Raw genomic sequence first — 18,244 nt, forward strand, 5'->3', positions numbered from 1 at the left:
CACTGATCACTGTAAGGAAATGAATGCTGCTTGGATTACTCGGTAAAAATATAAAGGAAGATCTAATGGTCTTAACACATCCGAAGAGGCATAGGACGGGCAGATCTTCTTGGGCCAGCCGTGGCCTGACTGAAGAATTGATGGATAAGTGTTCCAACCAGACATGGTGTGCAAATGAATTCAATATTCGCTTTCCAATAGGTAAAACATGTCTTAGCAATCGAGAAAAAAGAAAGAACGAAGCATATAAAGTTCATATATGATTCAAACTACAGAAAATGCACTTAATATCATTTGTCAGCTTATGCATATAGTTCCTTTCTAATCTTTCTCAAACAGTCCCATAACTGCATTGTGTACCAAGTGCTTAGTCTTCCGCATATAGTTGTTACAACATTAACAACATAGTAGTCCTAAGTAGAAGAGAAAACAGATCATCTTTTCTTAAATCCATATTTCTTTCTTTCATAGAAAAGATCAGTCTTGGCACTTCCCAGATTGACAATCTTGGGACACCCATCACGGTCTTTCTCCTGTTGGGTGCATTCTTTGCAATAGTAGGCATCAGAAATCCCAACTCCTCCACAGATGACACACCTTCCCTGAAATGAACCATAGTTGCACTCATCGCAGATCCGCACGAGTGTACATGGACGGACATATGAATCACAGATGACACACTTCCCATCATCCTTCTCGCACAGGCGACCGATAGCAATCCCTGGTTGCTTCCGACACATAATGAGATCAGGATGGTGCTTGGCCATGATCCTTGGGTGTTACTGGCACTGCAAAAAAAATTTCTTTGGAAATGAAGCTTGCATGGATATAGTCTGTGAAGTAAGTGATGCAGATATATAATGGAAGTTACAAGGAAATAACTAATCGGTCAGGTTACTTATGGGTCAGTCATATGTTTCTTGATGATAGGATTCAACCAAACTTGGCCCAACCCAACTCAATTCTTTAGCTGCATGGGTCAGGCTCAGATCAAGAATTTTCTGACCCACTGGTGAGTCCGATGAAGTTCAAGTTAGCCCTATATAACTTTTCTATCCAATCCAATCCAAGCCAGTCCAACCTAACCCATCCCTAAGCCTAGACCCTAATGCTCTGGATTATTGTATTATAGTAATTTGATTAGTAATTTAGTAATCTTTCCTTTATAGAAAGCTAGATTTTGAAGTGAACAAACTTATAGTGTTATTCCTTTTTATTTCTGAAAATAAGGTGAATTCAAGAAAATTTCAGATATGCAGAAAAGTATTAACTTAATTGACCAGAAAGGTACTATACTATGTTGGATAACCAGTTTGGGAAGCTCAACTGAGCCACACCAGGTAAGAACTTACTCAGTGCCTCTTAATTGACTTGTTGTTCTTGTCTTTCCTAAGTGCAGCATTGATGCGGTATCTTTCTTGATATAGATCACAATTTGTTATTGGATGGTTAAGTAATATTATCTATGTCCTCTTTATTTCCAGAAAAAAGTTGATTGCAGGTTCTTTATTAGTAATGAAGAGAGGAGTATCACACATGACCAGCCTAGCACTATGGAACGAACAGAAATTTACTGTGACAATATCTACCTCATCCTAGCCACTCACGTCTCTTGCTCAACTTCCATATAGGTGACTTCTTGATTACTATACAACCTAACTATTACTGGTTTTCCCTAGAGTAAACAGTAGTCTCAGCTAGTTGAGAATTGGACTAAACATAAAATGGCAAGGTATTATAGTTCCTTCCTCTACTCCTTTAGGCTAAAAGAATATGTGAGAAGATCTCCACCTGTAAATAGGCAATCATACAAGTGATTATTTACTGATACCCTTATATTTATATATATTATGAATTTTAAATAGATTGACTTTTGTAAATGACCATTTTGGGTTTTAATTTTCGAGTGCTTGGAAGGAGAAAGATATTAGCAAATGGAGAGGAGTGTGACATGTGGGAATGGGTTTAATTCCACATTGGTAAGCCACCTTTCATTCCACATCCTTATATGGTCACCACCCTTTGCTTTTTCTATCAAGCTTCCAAATGGTTTTGCATCGCAGCATCATAATTTTCCTAATGTTTGGTAGCTAGCAACTTGGCAAAGTCCAAGAATATGGACGGGCCTAGTGCACGAGGCTCCCTAGGAAGAATCAATATGTAGTCATACTCGTAAAAATTAATTAAAAAAATTCAAATGCTTTTATGTTTTCAATATATGTTCAAACCCTTTGAAAGTATTGATTGGTGGGGTCTAATCACTCCAACTTTAGTCGAACTAGATTTACATATAGCATTAATTTAGTTAGCAGTTATAGAATATTTTATGGGACTTCACCAAATGGGCTTGCTCTGATTAAGAAGAAGAAGGTTAATTTTTCTCTTTAAAAGCAGTCTTATGTCCAGTGGTTTTGGATACAGGATCTACAGATAGATCGATTCTAGTTCCGAGCCAGGAGTGGTACAGGTCTGATACCCCAGATTGAATTCCTTGTTTCGACGCATGTCAATCTTCAGAGTCTACTTGAATCTAACTGATATCCCTACTTGTCAATTATTTTGTAAGCTTCCAACGCAATTCTCAACTACAAGATTCCACCTTTATTCCAAAGATTTGTTGGCAAAATATTAATTCCAGGTATACAATTTCTACATGATGTGTTTAAGGTTCATCTAGATCTGTAGATTATGGTCATATAAATTTCTACGTCAAGATTCTGTCTCCTCTACCGTTGTTAATAAACACTTCACATGTTTTCTGCTATCTATCGTTAACAAGAAAAAGCTAGGATATACGTAACATATTTAAAGGGAAAAAAACCCCCTTTTCGGTTCTCCGTGAGAACTGTGTCCAATCAGAGAAGGGAAGCAAAATGAAGAAAGGAACAGGAAAGTATCGCTAAAAGGAGAAGAAAATCTCTATTTTGAACAAAGATCGAACTCACCTCGCGTCTTCGAAGAAAGAGCTCTCCGATCGTCGATGGTACACCTCGCGTCTCTCCGAAGAGCGATGACACGGAAGACTCACGGGTAGACTTGTCTCATTTACCAGGTCTGATATTCCTCCAGAGTAAAAAATAATAAACTGTTCTACTTACGTGGCGAGTATTCATAAATGGAATCGGTGAGCGGGTTCCCCTACTTGCTCCAGGGTTTCCCGACCTTCGTCTCCCCACTGGATTACCTGTCTGATGATTGGTGGAAGCAATGACCTCATGTTGGGACCAACTCTAGATGTATTGCTTCCTCTAATCAAAAGGCAGGTAAGACTTACATTTTTCGGCTTACCTGAGCCGATTGGGAAGAGTATTTTTGCGGCTAGGCGAGGCAGCGTAGTTTTATGAGTAAACAGCACCGGGTCTTCCCGCTTTGTCTCGAATTAATTAGGGTTTTCCAGATCGACGGGACGTCAAATAGGGCTTGGGCGAGAGATTTTGTGTGTGAGAGAGAGAGAGAGAGAGAGAGAGAGGCATTGTAGATCGTTTGATGGCGGCAAAGAGCAAGCAAGAGCTGGGGGTCGAGGGGCAGAGGCACCTGGAGGAGACCATCAACGCGGCGTTCCAGATCCTCTCCTCCATGAATGACGAGCTCTGCAACCCCGTCCTCTGGTCCACGCTCTCCCCTGGCCATCCCTCCGCAGCCTTGGCAGGTGCTGGCGATGCGCCAGTAGACTCCTCGCACCCGTCGGAAGCGGGTGGCGGCAGCGGCGGCGGAGTGCTCGACGAGGCCCGGCTACGCTACAAGTCTGCGGTCCTTGCCCTTCGTTCTTGTATCGCCGCCATTCCAAGCGCCACACAGGTCCGTGATTCGATGCCAAAATTCGTGAAAATTTGTCATAAATTGAACTGTTTGAACCGTTTCAGGTTTTCCACAGATTGGAAAGTTAGATGAATATTTGAAGAAGAATTCTATTTGTGATTCAAGTGTCTGACACAGTATCGAGACGATTTTTTGTCATCCTTTGAAATATACTATTGAAAATCTGATTTCTGTCATTTTGGTTCTGCGGTTTCTAAATGGTAATGATTTCTTGGTTGTTGATAATCGCAGGAGGCAGGTGCATTGGATTCCAGAGCAGATGCAGTTGAACTTGAGAGACTGGAAGAGCGGGCATCTTCTTTAAGAAAGGTATTTATGTGGTTATATGTGCAGACCTTACAGAAAATTTACACTGCTGGGGTTTATGATTTTAATTATTATAATAGTTTTGCTTCTTGCACCAACCTTTCAATTTATATGCTCTTCATCAATTATATAGCATGTCAACATCAGTGTTTCTCTCATTTATTTATTGCTATCTTCCCTTTTAGTCAATCAAAGATTCTTTTATAATCATAAGGCAGTTTTGCAGAATTTGATGGTTGCTATTTCATCTTTCACGTTTAGCCATTGAAATTTTATACGAGAAATTCCTTTTATGTTCAGACTTCATAAAATATCCAACTTCCTAAACACATGAATAAAAAATGTAAAAGAATTTATAGACAATAAATGAATGGAGAATTATACATAAAATATAGTTATCATGTAATTTTGTTAGAAAATAAATTATTGATCATATCATGCAAAGATTATAATATATAGGTTATTATTTTATTTGTCATACAAAAGATTTAAAATTAATCCAATTTCAGGTTTGAAGACAGTGATAGATCCCATTGTAACGCCAATGCTTCTCTGATCATCATATGGTTGAAATATTGAGTAATGGAAAGACAACTAAAAATTTCATCTGAAGAGTGTTCTTGTGGAGCCTGAGATTATTCATGAATCTCATGGCATTTTTATTATCTTAAGAGGTTAGAGACTATTATTTAACCATATCTTTTCTTTCTTGATTTTTTTTTTCTTTCATTTGGACAACAAACATTGCCAGCATGGCAGCAAAAGGCAAATATTATGGTTACAACAAATATCAAACAAAATAGTAGTAATTTTTATCATAGTTATAGTCAGGTTGTATTTTCTTCTATTTTGGCTTCATTCCTTTATTTCCACTTTCTCCTTTTTTCCTTTTGAGGTGTGGGACAAAAATCAATCAGCTCCAGGTTAGTCTGATCCATTCCAGTAAAATCCAATCTGTTTCTAGCTATAAGGCCGATCAACCAAAATAGGGTTGGTCTTAGATGATACTTACACAAGTTAGATGTATTGTATCGGCGTTGGCTGATACCGTGAACTATGCTTTTTTGGTGCTAGACACAAAGATATGCTACTGAGACCATCCGGTGTAAAGAGTTGTTTGGCCTTACCCAAGTGAGTGGTTATGCTTTTCTCATTGTTTTTTGAGATTACATCAGTTAAATGTTCATTTTTGTTTCATAAATATAGGAGTTTGAAAAATCCTAAACAAGGTTTAAGAAATGAGTAAATCCCAAAATCTGTTTAGTCTACCATGAAAATCTTTATTTATGGGTTTGATGTTGGGTCTCAGAATTGGATTAGATTTGAAAAATAGCACAAATTTAGACTTGTCCATGGGAGAGCATATCTGAGTGAAATTAATTGGATTCTTTTGCAAAGCAATGGTCCTGACTCCTGACAACCAAGAAACAAGACGAAAACTTCAATTATTCATTATGTGCAACCTCCCCTTTTCTTGTGACAATATCCCTCAAATATGTGCAAGAAGCAAACCAAATAGGAAAAAATAATGAAAGAAAGACATGTTGAAGAGAATTCTGTGTTTTTTTTTCATGCTACTGATTTTGCAACTCTTTTGCCTATACTATTTCTATTTCATGAGTTTCATAAATTTTGTGAATTTTCCTATTTTCTAAATTTTGTGATTCTTAATATGGATTCTCTATCCCTTTTTATTAACTGAAACTTCAATTCAACATTCTAATCAAGTTGATATCAAGTGACCCAAACGGAAATTCCAGTACTAATCCCAAAACTGATCCAAATTTATTGAACTTGTTCTCAGAAGATCTTTGCAATGATTTATTAGAATTTCAAAGATCAAGAATCAAACATCATTTGAACTAGGATTTTTTTTAAGGTAATAAAGTAGCTTGTTTTGATCGAATAGATGACTGTTGGGTAGCTGAGGTTGTATTTGGCAGTAAGATGTTGATAATGCATGGGGTAAATGGAGGTGTATTTTATTCTCCAGCCTATTGTCATGACTTGTTGCGTTATGGAGGGATGCATTAAAGTGTCAAAGTTAAAGCTTGGTAATGGGACAAGAAACCAATTTATTGAAGTTGATCATCTTGCTTCTTTCACCAGTTTTATCTACAGTGCAATATGGCGCTTCGTGATCTCTGGAGCAATCAAGTAAAATCATGATAATCAAGTATCACTAGATGAGACAATTACCTGTTTACTTTTGCATCGTATTATTCAGCATGATGAATTTTATTATACTACAGTCGACGTTTAATTTTGTGGTAACTCAGAGACCATTATTTGACCAACTGTACCATGCAGTATTACAATTTGGTAGTATTTCTTTCTGTAAGATGGCAGAAACACAGGAACAGGTTGTATTTGTTGAGACTTGAATCTTGCCTTACATTCTGTCCACTGTGTTTATGGTTTGGAGTATTTGGTTCATACTTCTGAAACTAATTTTGCTTCACTCTAATGTGGATTCTGGAGATAGATCACCATCAGGTATACTGTAAAACAATTTGTATGTTACCGAGTAAATCAACAGAGACCAGATCTTAGACATGAATGACCAAGTTCTGCTCACGAACGGTCAAAATATTAGGTTGATTGTTGATTGCCCCTATCATTATATTATAATTGTTGATGGCTTGGGAAGTTTCTTCTCCACCTTGAATCAAAATTTTTCGTTTAGATGCATCACCTCTGACATTGTATTTTATATATAATCTTATAAAGCAGTGATTTAAAAAGGCGTTCGGGCGCTCGCCTAGGCGCTTGGGCGAGGCGAGGCGAGGCCCGAGTGCCTCGATTCACTTCCAGACGATGCGCTTCAAAGAGGCGCCGCCTGGGCGCTCGCTCGATCCCAGGCGCTGGGCGCTTCGGGCGAGCGCCTGGGTTAAACCAGGCGACCGAACCATCGTTTTAGGTCTGGTTCGGTCTCCGGTGCTTTAGTTGGTTCAATCGAACCAACTAAAGCACCGATATCAGCTGTCGCTGCCCTATCCTAACCCTGCTCATTGCCACTGCCGCTGTCGCCGCTCCCGCTGCCGCTGTCGTTGCTCGCTACTGCCGCTGTCGCCGCTCTCGCTCCCTCTCCCGCTCCCGCTGCCTCCTTACACTCCCGCTGCCTTTGCCTCATTACACTCCCGCTCCCGCCGTCGCTGCCGCCGTCACTTCCTCTTTTCTTAGTCAGCACCCCCTTACACTCCCCTTCCTTCTTCTCCTTCTGTATACTGTTAACAGTATACTAATAATAGTATTTGTATTTATTAGATTAATAATATATTATTTTCATTTTGTATCTTAGATTTTATTAATTTAATAGCATATTTTTATTTAAAATTTTAAATAATTATATTTATTAATTATATTATATATTTTTATATTTTAGCGTCTCGCTTCGTTCGGGCGAGCGTCTAGCGCCTCGAGCGTTTTTGGACCTTGGTGCCTTTTGGCGTCTAGCGCTTTTTAAATCACTGTTATAAAGTTGGATTTACAGTTGATAATCCAGTTTCCTAGCTTTGAAAGTTGTGCTTATCTGTGACTTAGTATCAATTTCAAGCAGCTTATTTATGCTATCACCTTTTGTAGCTGATGCAAAATTAACTATAGCCTAGTAGTAGCTCTTCAGGAAGAATTTTGTTTTTCTGATTTTATAAATTAGTGCTGCTAGATGGTGGCATATCTTTCTGGCCTTTAACATGAGAACTTGAATTCACTTATTGCATAAAGAGGTTGTTCACATTTACATTGGTTATGATATGTTTGTAGTTTGAAGAGTTTGTATTCTAAGAGTTCTACATCGACATAACAATAACGACTATTATTTGTACCAGCTAGCAAAAATTGTCGATTTGAACCTTCAGACTGACAGCATTCTTCTCAAACTATCAAAGTTAAAAAATTACTTATATTTCTGCTACCATCCTTTTCTTCTCTGTGGTTCTATAATACTTCTCAAAATTATACTGGAATCTACTAATTTCTTGCTTGCCTAAGTATCAGGTATATTAGGTGAGGAGAGAAATGTGCAATTTGGAGAAGAATGAACCAAAAGATTCTCTATTGATGATTTAAATCTGTTGCACCAAAATTCCTTTTACAGTCATCTCCACCTTCTGATGAAATGAAAAAAAAAAATAGTGGAGAAAGATAATTACCAAAGTTACATGACAAGTTTAGCAAATTAGTATGACCCTCAAGATCTTGATTTTTTTCCTTTTTTTAATATGCCAGCTGTTACATTATTTTTCAAGTTCTGCAGAAGAATTTATTTCTATATCATGCACTTACGTACCGTATTCATTCAGTTTTGTCTTTTAAAGTATATTCCAAATTTAGATCTGCTCAGATTTTTTAATGTTGAAATGCGGAAAACATGGCGTCCTAGACCACGACTTCTTATGGGCTCAGTCATCTGAACACGGAATTGGCCCATACTCTCACACTAAAACATTATGTAGAAACATACTCTAAGTCTGTTCAACTCTGTCACTGTATGGTTGTAGGAACTCGAAAACAAGAACAAGCATCTCAAGCTTCTTATTGATCAACTTCGAGATCTGATCACTGACATTGCAATGTGGCAGAGTCCTTGTTCTGTATGATCTTCAGCTGGGCCAAGGTTGACAGACATTGCAAAGCTCTCAATTTTCCTTTTTGTGCTCTGGAAATTGAATCTTGGGAGATATGTAAATTATTATGCAAAATCATCTATTAAGTGTCCATCTGGAAACAGAAAACAACTAGTGTACTTTTAGCCTTTGCTTCTGTTGCTAACCCATCATTAGGATGAAAAAAAGATGTAGCTACAGCTCCACATGACCTTTATTGTTTTGAAGGTTCATTGTGATTGGCAAAGCTACTGCTCTTTCTGGATTGATTATCATGCTTCCACATTTTTCAGGTACATGAAATTGATCCTTGATATTTTTTTACTGACGTTTATGCGTACTAATTTTTGGATGTTTAATTGTTTTCTGGTCAAGTTTGACTAAATTATGAGTGGCGAAAAACATAGACTTGACAGTGTATTATTTGGATTATGTAGTTGTGTGAATTTTTAGCTATGGCATTGGGGGGTTGTATCATTTTCTTGCAACTGTGGTCCTCTTTACTGCGTCAATAATCTTTTTGCAAACACGTCACTAAATAAAGTTGATGGGATCATTCATAAGCTATGTGATCACAGGGCGAGGCAACTATATGCCACGATGAACTAGTTTTTCATGGTTTAGATTATTTCTGACACCTCATCGCCATATTGTCTTTCACCTTCTTGTCGTTGACAGGGATTAGTAAGTCTGATTGTTCTTAGTAAAACAGTCAACACTCACATTTCTTAACATCTCTAGAAGTTAAATCTGATTGTTTTTAGTGCTGAATTATCGGTAAAATTGATCGTAGTGGTAGTAAATAGTAAAATAAAATTTTGTTATTTTTTTTTAAATTATCAATAACAAGCATTAAAAGGGGGATGTCAAACTAGTAACCTTTTAAAATTGGGGTCAGGCCAGTAGATAAAGTATTACGACCTCTCTGCTTCTCCTCTACCCATTATTCATCATAATTAGACATCTTTAGTATTTTTGATATTTAAATTTAAATAATTTATATTAAAATATTTATACTTATGAAAATAAAATATTTAATTTTATTTATTCTAACATCATCGGTTTTATCGATGGAAGATATAACACGTGACAACATATATAGAAATGACATAAAAATGATGGGCAAAGTATCTATCGACGAAAGATATGTAACCTTTTAAAATTGGGGTTAGGCCAGTGGACAAAGTATCTATCGTCGTAGGACCTCTCTGCTTCTCCTCTACCCATTATCCATTGTAATTAGACATCTTTAGTATATCGATATTTAAATTTAAAAAAATTACATTGAAATATCGACGGAAGATATAGCACATGATAACATATATAAAAATGACATAAAAATGATGGGCAAAAAAATAATTTTAATATCTTAATTATGTTTTTAGTAGTGACGGATGATGACGTTATTGACGGCTGTGGGTGGTTGTGGTTGGCGAGAACGACACACTAGTCTATAAGAACGATAGGGACTTACGTGGTTTATTGCCCGAGAAGGAGGATGATGATGAGGGAGAGTGACGATGAGAAATGAGGTAAAGGGAAACGAGGAAGAGGACTATGCAGATGTCAACGCTTTATATCTGTGTTGATGCTGCTTGACAATTGCATTGACGCCAACGCATCTATAGAGCAACAAAAGAGCTGCTTGACATCCGCATTGACATCAACACAGATGTAGAGTGACATTGCTCTATATTGCACTGACAATGATGCACGGAAGGGTGATGCTCATCCTTCTTCCCCCCTTCTCTGATCCCTCATCATTCTTTCCCCTTTTATCGCTCAACATGCGCAACGAGGGAAGAAGGATGAGTGATACAAAACGATGTGGGGATGCCGAGCATCACTCATCCTTCTTCCCCCGTTGCGCATGTCGAGCGATGCAAAAGCAAATGCTCGGCATTTGCATTATCCTCTTCCTTCTCTCCTTTATCTTATCTCTCATCATTGCCCTCCCTCCTCATCCTCTCCCTCCAAGACCTTAGTGTCTCATCAATTACAGCCACTTGTAGCCTCCAGTGGTGTCGTCGTTCACCAATACTAAAATCGTAATTAGGATATTAAAATTACTTTTTTTTATTTATTGTTTTCATATCATTTCTAAATGTGGTGTATCTATGTTGGTAAAACCGATGAGAGAATGAAGTTAAATATTTCATGATAATATAGATATTTCAATATAAAGTTTTTAAGTGACTAAAATAAAATTTTATTATTTTTTAAAAATTATCAATAATAGGCAATAAAAAGGGGCTGTTAAAGTAGTAACGTTTTAAAATTGGATTCTAAGGTTCAGATGGAGGATGTTAGCCGATGACTTGTTAGGTTTTTATAGTTCCTCCTAACAGGGGCCGGACCAGTGGACAAAGTATCTATCGCCGCACGGCCTCTCCGCTTCTCCTCTCTCTACGGCTGAGGAGAAAGTGTGAAAGGCGAGAGGTATCTTCGGCGGCGGTGATGGATCCGGAAGCGGTGGCGAAGGCGTTCGTTGACCACTACTATCGGACGTTCGACGGGAACAGGGCAGCTCTGGCGGGCCTGTACCACGACGCCTCCATGCTCACCTTCGAGGGCGACAAGATTCAGGGCGCCGCCGCGATCGTCGCCAAGCTCACCTCCCTACCTTTCCAGCAGTGCGCCCACGCCATCTCCACTGTCGACTTCCAGCCCTCGGGACCCACCGGCGGCATGCTTGTCTTTGTCAGCGGTTCCCTCCAGCTCGCTGGCGAGTCCCACACCCTCAAGTTCAGCCAGGTATGTTCTCTCTCTGTGTTTGCGCCTTTCGTCTATCGATTGGTTGATTCGATCAGATCGGCATGTCTACTTTATTCTATATCCATGTTGATCGGTTGATGGATCGTGATTTCCGTTGTTTTTTCTCTCTTTTTTTTTCGATTTTAGAGAAAGATCTGATGATCTATATTTGTTTGTTAATTATCTTCCTTTTTGATGATAATAAGGTTTATTGGGTCAAGTTCTTTGAGACTTTACATCAGGTTTTATTCATTCCTTGGGTCTAGGATTGATCTATGTGTTGGTAAAGCATTTCCACTTGATTTTTATATTTTTGTTTGTTGATAGAAAATAGAAACATCAGATGCAACATTCTTTTGGTCTTCTTATGTTGAGTTTGATTAATAATCCATTTAATATAGAATTGTTTTATTGTTATATGAACTGTGCTTAAGAGCCCAAGCGGGTTTAAATTCAAGGCTGGGAAGAAAAGAAGATATTCTATGTATATATTGATTAAGTCATCTATATAATTTTGAGTGAGAGTCTGATATTTCTTATACTTTTAGTTTCCTATTTTGTTTCTTCCTCTATTTTTACTTGTTATATCTTTCTTCTTCTCTTTTTGATTCTGTTATTTAAACCTATCTAGCAACGTTTATCTCGTAACAAAACACATGTGTAGTGGTAGACCTTGAAGTCTGCAAATATTGTAGACTATATTTGTGACAGTTTTGGGAAATGCGGTTTGTTGCATGATAATTGCAAAGAAGTTTTGTGATGTGCAAACATTGGTTTGGATGAATCTTGTAATCTAATTTTTAGGCTGGAGCTGATGATAGAACACTGTATGAAAATGATTTATTTTACTTTTCTATTATAATTTCCTATTGTTACCATCAAGAAGAGGAATAACTAAAGTTGTTTCAATTTCTTGAAACCCAATGAAAGGCCTGGTGACACACCTCGATCACCTCTACGTGAGGAGAAAATCAGGCACAAGGTGCAGATAGAGGAAAGAGAAACTTCAGTCGAGAAATCATGTGCAGAAAGGAGAAAAACATCATACATGAGAGAGGAGTTGTCAACCTCTCGCTTATCCCACCAAAACTCCTTTTCTCTTATCCTAATTAAGAAGCTGGATATCAGTTGACTTAATATAGTCAATCCTTTGCCTCCTTAAACTGGTACTTCCCCTGTAACCAACATGTTTCATACAATTGGCTCACATGAATCATAAAATTTGTTCACGGTTAAACCACTTATTGGTTCAAATGGAAAGGAAAAATTTTGGTTTGATCTAAATACATCTTGAATAATAATTGGATCTCTCTTGATGAGAAATGAAAGGTTTCCTGGTTGTGAACATGTAAGATTCCAGCCAGCACCAAATGCAAATAAAACTATTTACCAATATATCATAAAATTGCTCTGTCCAAGTTTCCATGTAGTGTCATCAACAATGTAACCATTCTTCCTTTGGTGTTTGTGAATTTTATCAAATAGTTGGACCCCTTGCCTTTTTGGTGATTTTGTCCAAAATGCTTATTAAGTCCTTCCAAATTAGTCGAATAGAAAGATGCTTACTTTCAGGCTGTTGTCTGATCAGGTTGTTGTCTGATGTCGTCAACCACTCAAAGCTATGTACAACATCATGTGAAAACTAGTATTTTATTGTCATATGTTTATACAGTGTTCAACTCTTGTATGTCAAAACTTTAGTTGTTTGTTGATTCACGTGATGAAGTAATTTCTTTTCAGTTAGATGTTAGTTCTTTTAAAGATATTGATCTGCACTTTAGCTGTTGCAGGTTTTGTTCACAAATCCATTTTCAGGAATATCATTGATGAAAGCCCTATAACTTGCTATCTGATAAACGCACTATCTGGTGTCCTTTTTCTTTATCCATGCCCTGCTGTTATATCATTATGTTCTTTTTTCCTATGGCCCGGTTCTTGCCTATTGGACGAATCAAAGATTTGAAGCGTGGTCTGGTACCAATTTCAATAACCAGTCAAATTGGTATAGTACTGGGTATATCAGCGGTATACATACCCACACCACCCAGTATCACCAGATAAAAATAATAAAATTTCATATTGTTATCACCATTAGTGTTGATATTATCATTCTTGCATAGCATGGTATTCCAATATCATTTGTATGTATGCTTGTTTGTTTCTTCTTTAATAATTACTAGTTAAAATGCATTGTGAATCAAGCGAATCTAGAGGCTCCTTTAAGGAGAGATGCTTGCTTGGATATTCCATGTTGTGAAATGGAAGAACTATGCAGTGTGTTAAAAGGATGCCAGAAATGTCTTAACAGCATGATAGCAATTTCTACCTCATGGTATTGGTGAAATGTACATTTGGGGACACTTCTAAGAGAAGGCTAGTATGGGTGTTTCATGCATAAAATAGAATCATATATAAAAAAATCACAAACTGTAGCATTTCTGCCAAGTTTAGAATATTTATATTATGTTTTGAAGATTTATCTTAATTAATGTTGTTGTCCTGCTCTCCTTCTCTGCCCTCTTCCACCCACAGATTGTATCTTTTAGATATTTGATACCTACTACTTATCCTGTTGTCCTTGACTTAAAATGTGCTTACCATTATTGAGTTTTGTTGTTTTAGTTTGCCAAAGCAACTTGGTCAGCTTTTTTTTTTTTTCTTTCTGTTCATTTGGCTTAGGTAATGGTTTTGCATCTTTTTTATTTTGTTTACGTGCATTGATTCATGACAGCAGATGACATATTGATTCTATTACTCAAGGATACTGATTGGTTTGTGTGTTTTTGTTGTGTAGATGTTTCATCTGATGCCAACACCTCAGGGAAGTTTCTATGTGCTGAATGACATATTCCGCCTGAACTATGCTTGAGAAATCTTTTAAACTATATCCACGACGCGGCAGTGGCCGAGTGGCACATGCTATGCCATTGTCATAGGTGGTCATGGTTTGAAGAAGGGTGGTTGTTTTTCCTTATTTTATTTTCCTTCTGGTTGGGTGGTGGACTTTTGAAAATGATTTTGAATCTTTTATGGATACAGAAGAGTGAAACTGTGATCATTTCTTCGTGTCCGAACCTTCCTTCGTTTGATGAGACTGATTCTGTTAACATTTATATGCAGATTAGTCATGAATTTGCTGTTCTTTGTGACACTATCCCTTGTTGCTTTGGTTGCTGCTGATGTGATTGGAGTGCAAACAAATTGTTACTTGTGTTTCTCTAGTCATGATGCCAATTTGCAAACATCTGCTTCATGCTTTGAAACAATTGCTTACTTGGAATGCTGTTCAACTTGTAATTTACCTGTGTTCATTCCTGTTGTAAGCTGGAAAGAGTTTCTGGTTCACCCTATGAAATAGACAATATCTGGAAAGATTTTAAGCATTTTTTTTGGATTAAATAATTACTAGACCACAAAAGAATCTTAAGTGACTGTCTCATTTCTAATGTTGAATTAGTAAAGAAATCGCACGATATATCTTATTGTCCATAATGAACTCCTCCTTACAACCTATTTAATGATCATGACAACCTCAGTTGTCACTCTTAAGATGTTTCAGTTTCTTCATTGCAATTTATGTTTGGAAATAATATTCACACACACATGCATAAACATGTACGGAAATAATATTCACTCCTTTAAGTTCTTAACCTCATCCCAAAAATATTCACACATACACACTAATAATTGGAAATAAAACATACTTTTTCTCTCCAATAGAGTTGCTAAGCATGGAAAACAACCATATCGATGAACAAATTTCTGGATTATTTAATAAAAAAATCCTACTAAAAAATGTCTCCCATAAGAATGGATATGAATTCACAGATACAATTGTCATTCTGGCAGGCATGCTGGTGTATCAATTTCTATTGCTAACATTACTTGCTTCGCGCCAGCCTCAGATCATTAGCAAAGAGCACTGGGGACAAAAGTGATACTTGGATTGCTAAGTCTGCCCTTTACACATTTAAATTGGAAACAATTTGAGATAATACTTAGGTTTTGGATGGATAATGGCACAAGATCCACAAGGAAACTGAAATTGTCCAATGCAAGGTTTCAAATGGATAACGGCACAAGATCCACAAGGAAACTGAAATGTCGCATTCAATGCGACGAAGAGAACACTTGGATGCACCAATACTGATCATTCTCTCACATGATTGATTCGTCGCTGCCAAGAGTCAAGGATGGGAAATTCACATTAGGTAGCTCTGGCACGGCAATTGGTGGCTAAGTATCATGCGACGAAGAGAACGCTTACATGCATCAACGGTGATAATGTTCCCACAAGATTCATTCCTCGCTTCTCAGAGTCAAGGGCAGCAAATCCGCATTAGACAGCTCTGGCACAGCAATCGGTGGCAAAGGAAGTGCTTCAATCTGCGGCCTCTTGCCATTTCCTTTCAGACACCGCTTGACCACATCCCCGACGGTTCTGAGGGGGTGGCTCAGTTTATCCCTGACCGCGAGTAGAAGGGAGACCTCGTTGAATTGCCATACTGCAGTAATGACGAGCATGACAGATAGAAGGCAATGGGTAATGAGATTCTGCTTCTTTACTTTTCTAAGCTCCCTTGCTATTTCATCCATGCCAACCTCCCTTTTTTCACAGTTTTGGCTGACAGGCTTGGAGAATTCAGGCTCTTCTTCGATAGCTGATTCCTTCGTCCCTTCGGTAGCGATGCCATCCTTCTCTAAGGATTCCAACTGGTATACAGCATCCACAGAAGAGACAGTTGATTAATTCTGTGACATGTACGCAACACGATGTTGAGCTGACATAGCAATTAATAATTAGATGAAGGAAAACAATTCGTTATGGTTTAATACATTGGGAAATTCTAAGGCATGTATGCAACATCCACAGAAGAGTCAAATTACAGACTGACATAGCAACTAAGAAGATGAAGGAGAAACAATTTGATATGGCTTAATACATTGGTGAAACGTAAGGCAACATCCACAGAAGAGTCAAATTGCAATCACAATCTCGAACTGATATAGCAATTAATAAGACCATGGAGAAACAATTTGTTATGATTTAATACATTGGAAAATTCTGTAACATGTATGCAACATCCACAGGAGAGTCAAATTGCAAACAGAGTCTTGAGCTAACATAGAAATCAGTAAGATGAAGGAGAAGCCATTTGTTATGGTTCGATACACTGGGAAATTCTGTGACATCAGGGAAACAATACAGATGATTTCATAGCTGATGGACACTTGATATTTATCTTTTCATCAACGAGATTCATGGCAAAGGAAGGAAACTCTGATTTATGATTCGGGTGATGGTTAGAACAACATCGGGCATCTCTCTTCTCTTATTCTGAACTATCGGTTTCTAGTGAGCATTAATGCGATGAACACAATAACTTATCACACAGAAACCCCTTCGACAAATGGTTTCTGTTTGTCTAGGGAATGAATACTAGCATTTGTGTGAGAACGCGAGTGCCTTTCCCAAAGAACTCCAAGACTGGGGGGGTTCCAAAAGAATCTATTGCTTAGGTTAACACAATTGCCGGTCTCTACAGAATGGGAGGAACAAGGGAACCAACCTGAAGGAGCAAGTTGGAGAGGAGTAGGTCTTCCTCTTCCTCCTCCTTGCGGCGTCGCTTCCGCTCCTCCAGGAGTTGATGAAGGGCCTCGTGCACCACCTCCACCTTCTCATTCGTGTTCTTTGCACGTTCCATGGCAGAACCTGATGCAATCTATGCTGTTCCTTAGGATGGATTCGAAGCATGTGTTTAATGAGTCAAACTGGCCCCTCATTCTGACACGTGGCACCGCTTGTGCAGTTCTTAAATCCCTTACTCGAATTCATCTTAATCTTATGAAGATAATTATTCTCTATTCGTATGGATTAAAGAATAATCCAAGAGGATTGATTCTCTAATCTTGTTGAGAATATAGATGACGTCCGGCATAAAGGATTATCGAAGCTCGTTAAGAGTAGAGATGATGTCTGGCATAAACTTTTGGATGAAAGGTCAATGTTCAAGAGATTTAAGATTGTCTCAGAGGAAGAATGTCACACACAAGTCAAACCCAATAAATTTCTTGGGCTGACCGTCTATAGGTGAGGGCAAATATGAATAATATAAATCATGTCTCATCTTATGGTTTAAGTTTCGGATAAATTTTTAATTAATTTTCATATAGCACCTTTTATTTTTTAAAAAGATGATATTATCCATTTGCTCTGTGCGGCCATCTTTGCCTTGTCGTGCTATCGACCATCCATCTCCAATTACCGCGTGAGGGTTGTTGGACCAAGGGCCAATGGTAGGATTTTCCTACGTGAACCTCGAGTCCTTCACCTATCGCTACATCATTGGATTCATGCAACACAATTCTTGATGCCCAATGCCAATGCTCATTGTGACGTCGGCATCCGTTGCATCATTGTCTCCTTTGTCCCATATGAATACTATTGTCAGTTAGTTAAGAAGATTCGTGGTGTGATGGAGATCCAGATCCTTGACATCTTTGAAGAGGATTCCATCTTTCGCCTGCTCACCTCCCCCCGCCACCATTGGTTTGAGCACCCAAACCTCCTTTATAAAGACGTTCTCATCTTTTTAGAGTCATATAACAATGAGCTCGACACCCTTGAGGCCACGAACATTGTCGTCGATGATGGAAGATTATGCAATATGATCGGGAGAGGCGGGCTAGAGCAACGACTAAGAGAGGCAACAAAGTCATCGCACATGTTGTACAACGGGTGCGCCCCATGCTTGATA

General features: G+C 38.0%; 4 protein-coding genes across 7 annotated transcripts; 2 read left to right on the forward strand and 2 right to left on the reverse strand.

Moving 5' to 3' along the window:
* Positions 1–235: 235 nt before the first annotated feature.
* On the reverse strand, positions 236–3,083 carry LOC135622288 (PHD finger-like domain-containing protein 5A). The gene is made up of 2 exons (XM_065124015.1): positions 2,946–3,083; positions 236–788 (listed from the first exon to the last, which is right to left on the reverse strand). Exon 2 carries the CDS (start codon positions 765–767, stop codon positions 435–437), a length of 333 nt encoding a protein of 110 aa, XP_064980087.1. The 5' UTR covers positions 768–788; positions 2,946–3,083; the 3' UTR covers positions 236–434.
* A 270-nt stretch (positions 3,084–3,353) lies between these two features.
* Positions 3,354–9,060, forward strand: LOC135583331 (mediator of RNA polymerase II transcription subunit 30-like). 4 transcript variants are annotated; one of them, XM_065124012.1, is made up of 4 exons: positions 3,355–3,798; positions 4,051–4,128; positions 5,200–5,256; positions 8,628–9,060. In XM_065124012.1, the coding sequence occupies exons 1-4, from the start codon at positions 3,487–3,489 to the stop codon at positions 8,724–8,726; spliced, it is 546 nt and encodes a 181-aa protein (XP_064980084.1). In that variant the 5' UTR covers positions 3,355–3,486; the 3' UTR covers positions 8,727–9,060. The 4 variants fall into 4 exon arrangements, with proteins under 4 accessions (XP_064980083.1, XP_064980084.1, XP_064980085.1 ...); XM_065124011.1 differs by lacking the exon at positions 5,200–5,256 and having other exon boundaries at positions 3,354–3,798; positions 6,119–9,060; XM_065124013.1 differs by lacking the exon at positions 5,200–5,256 and having other exon boundaries at positions 3,360–3,798.
* A 1,962-nt stretch (positions 9,061–11,022) lies between these two features.
* LOC103996653 (nuclear transport factor 2B) lies at positions 11,023–14,637 on the forward strand. Its single transcript, XM_009417610.3, has 2 exons — positions 11,023–11,486; positions 14,281–14,637. Exons 1-2 carry the CDS (start codon positions 11,190–11,192, stop codon positions 14,353–14,355), a joined length of 372 nt encoding a protein of 123 aa, XP_009415885.2. The 5' UTR covers positions 11,023–11,189; the 3' UTR covers positions 14,356–14,637.
* Positions 14,638–15,386: 749 nt separating this feature from the next.
* LOC135622487 (uncharacterized) lies at positions 15,387–17,191 on the reverse strand. Its single transcript, XM_065124384.1, has 2 exons — positions 17,057–17,191; positions 15,387–16,199 (listed from the first exon to the last, which is right to left on the reverse strand). The coding sequence occupies exons 1-2, from the start codon at positions 17,189–17,191 to the stop codon at positions 15,786–15,788; spliced, it is 549 nt and encodes a 182-aa protein (XP_064980456.1). The 3' UTR covers positions 15,387–15,785.
* Between the last annotated feature and the right edge of the window lie 1,053 nt (positions 17,192–18,244).

The sequence above is a fragment of the Musa acuminata genome, chromosome BXJ2-9 (genome assembly GCF_036884655.1).
Source record: "Musa acuminata AAA Group cultivar baxijiao chromosome BXJ2-9, Cavendish_Baxijiao_AAA, whole genome shotgun sequence".
NCBI lineage: Eukaryota > Viridiplantae > Streptophyta > Magnoliopsida > Zingiberales > Musaceae > Musa > Musa acuminata.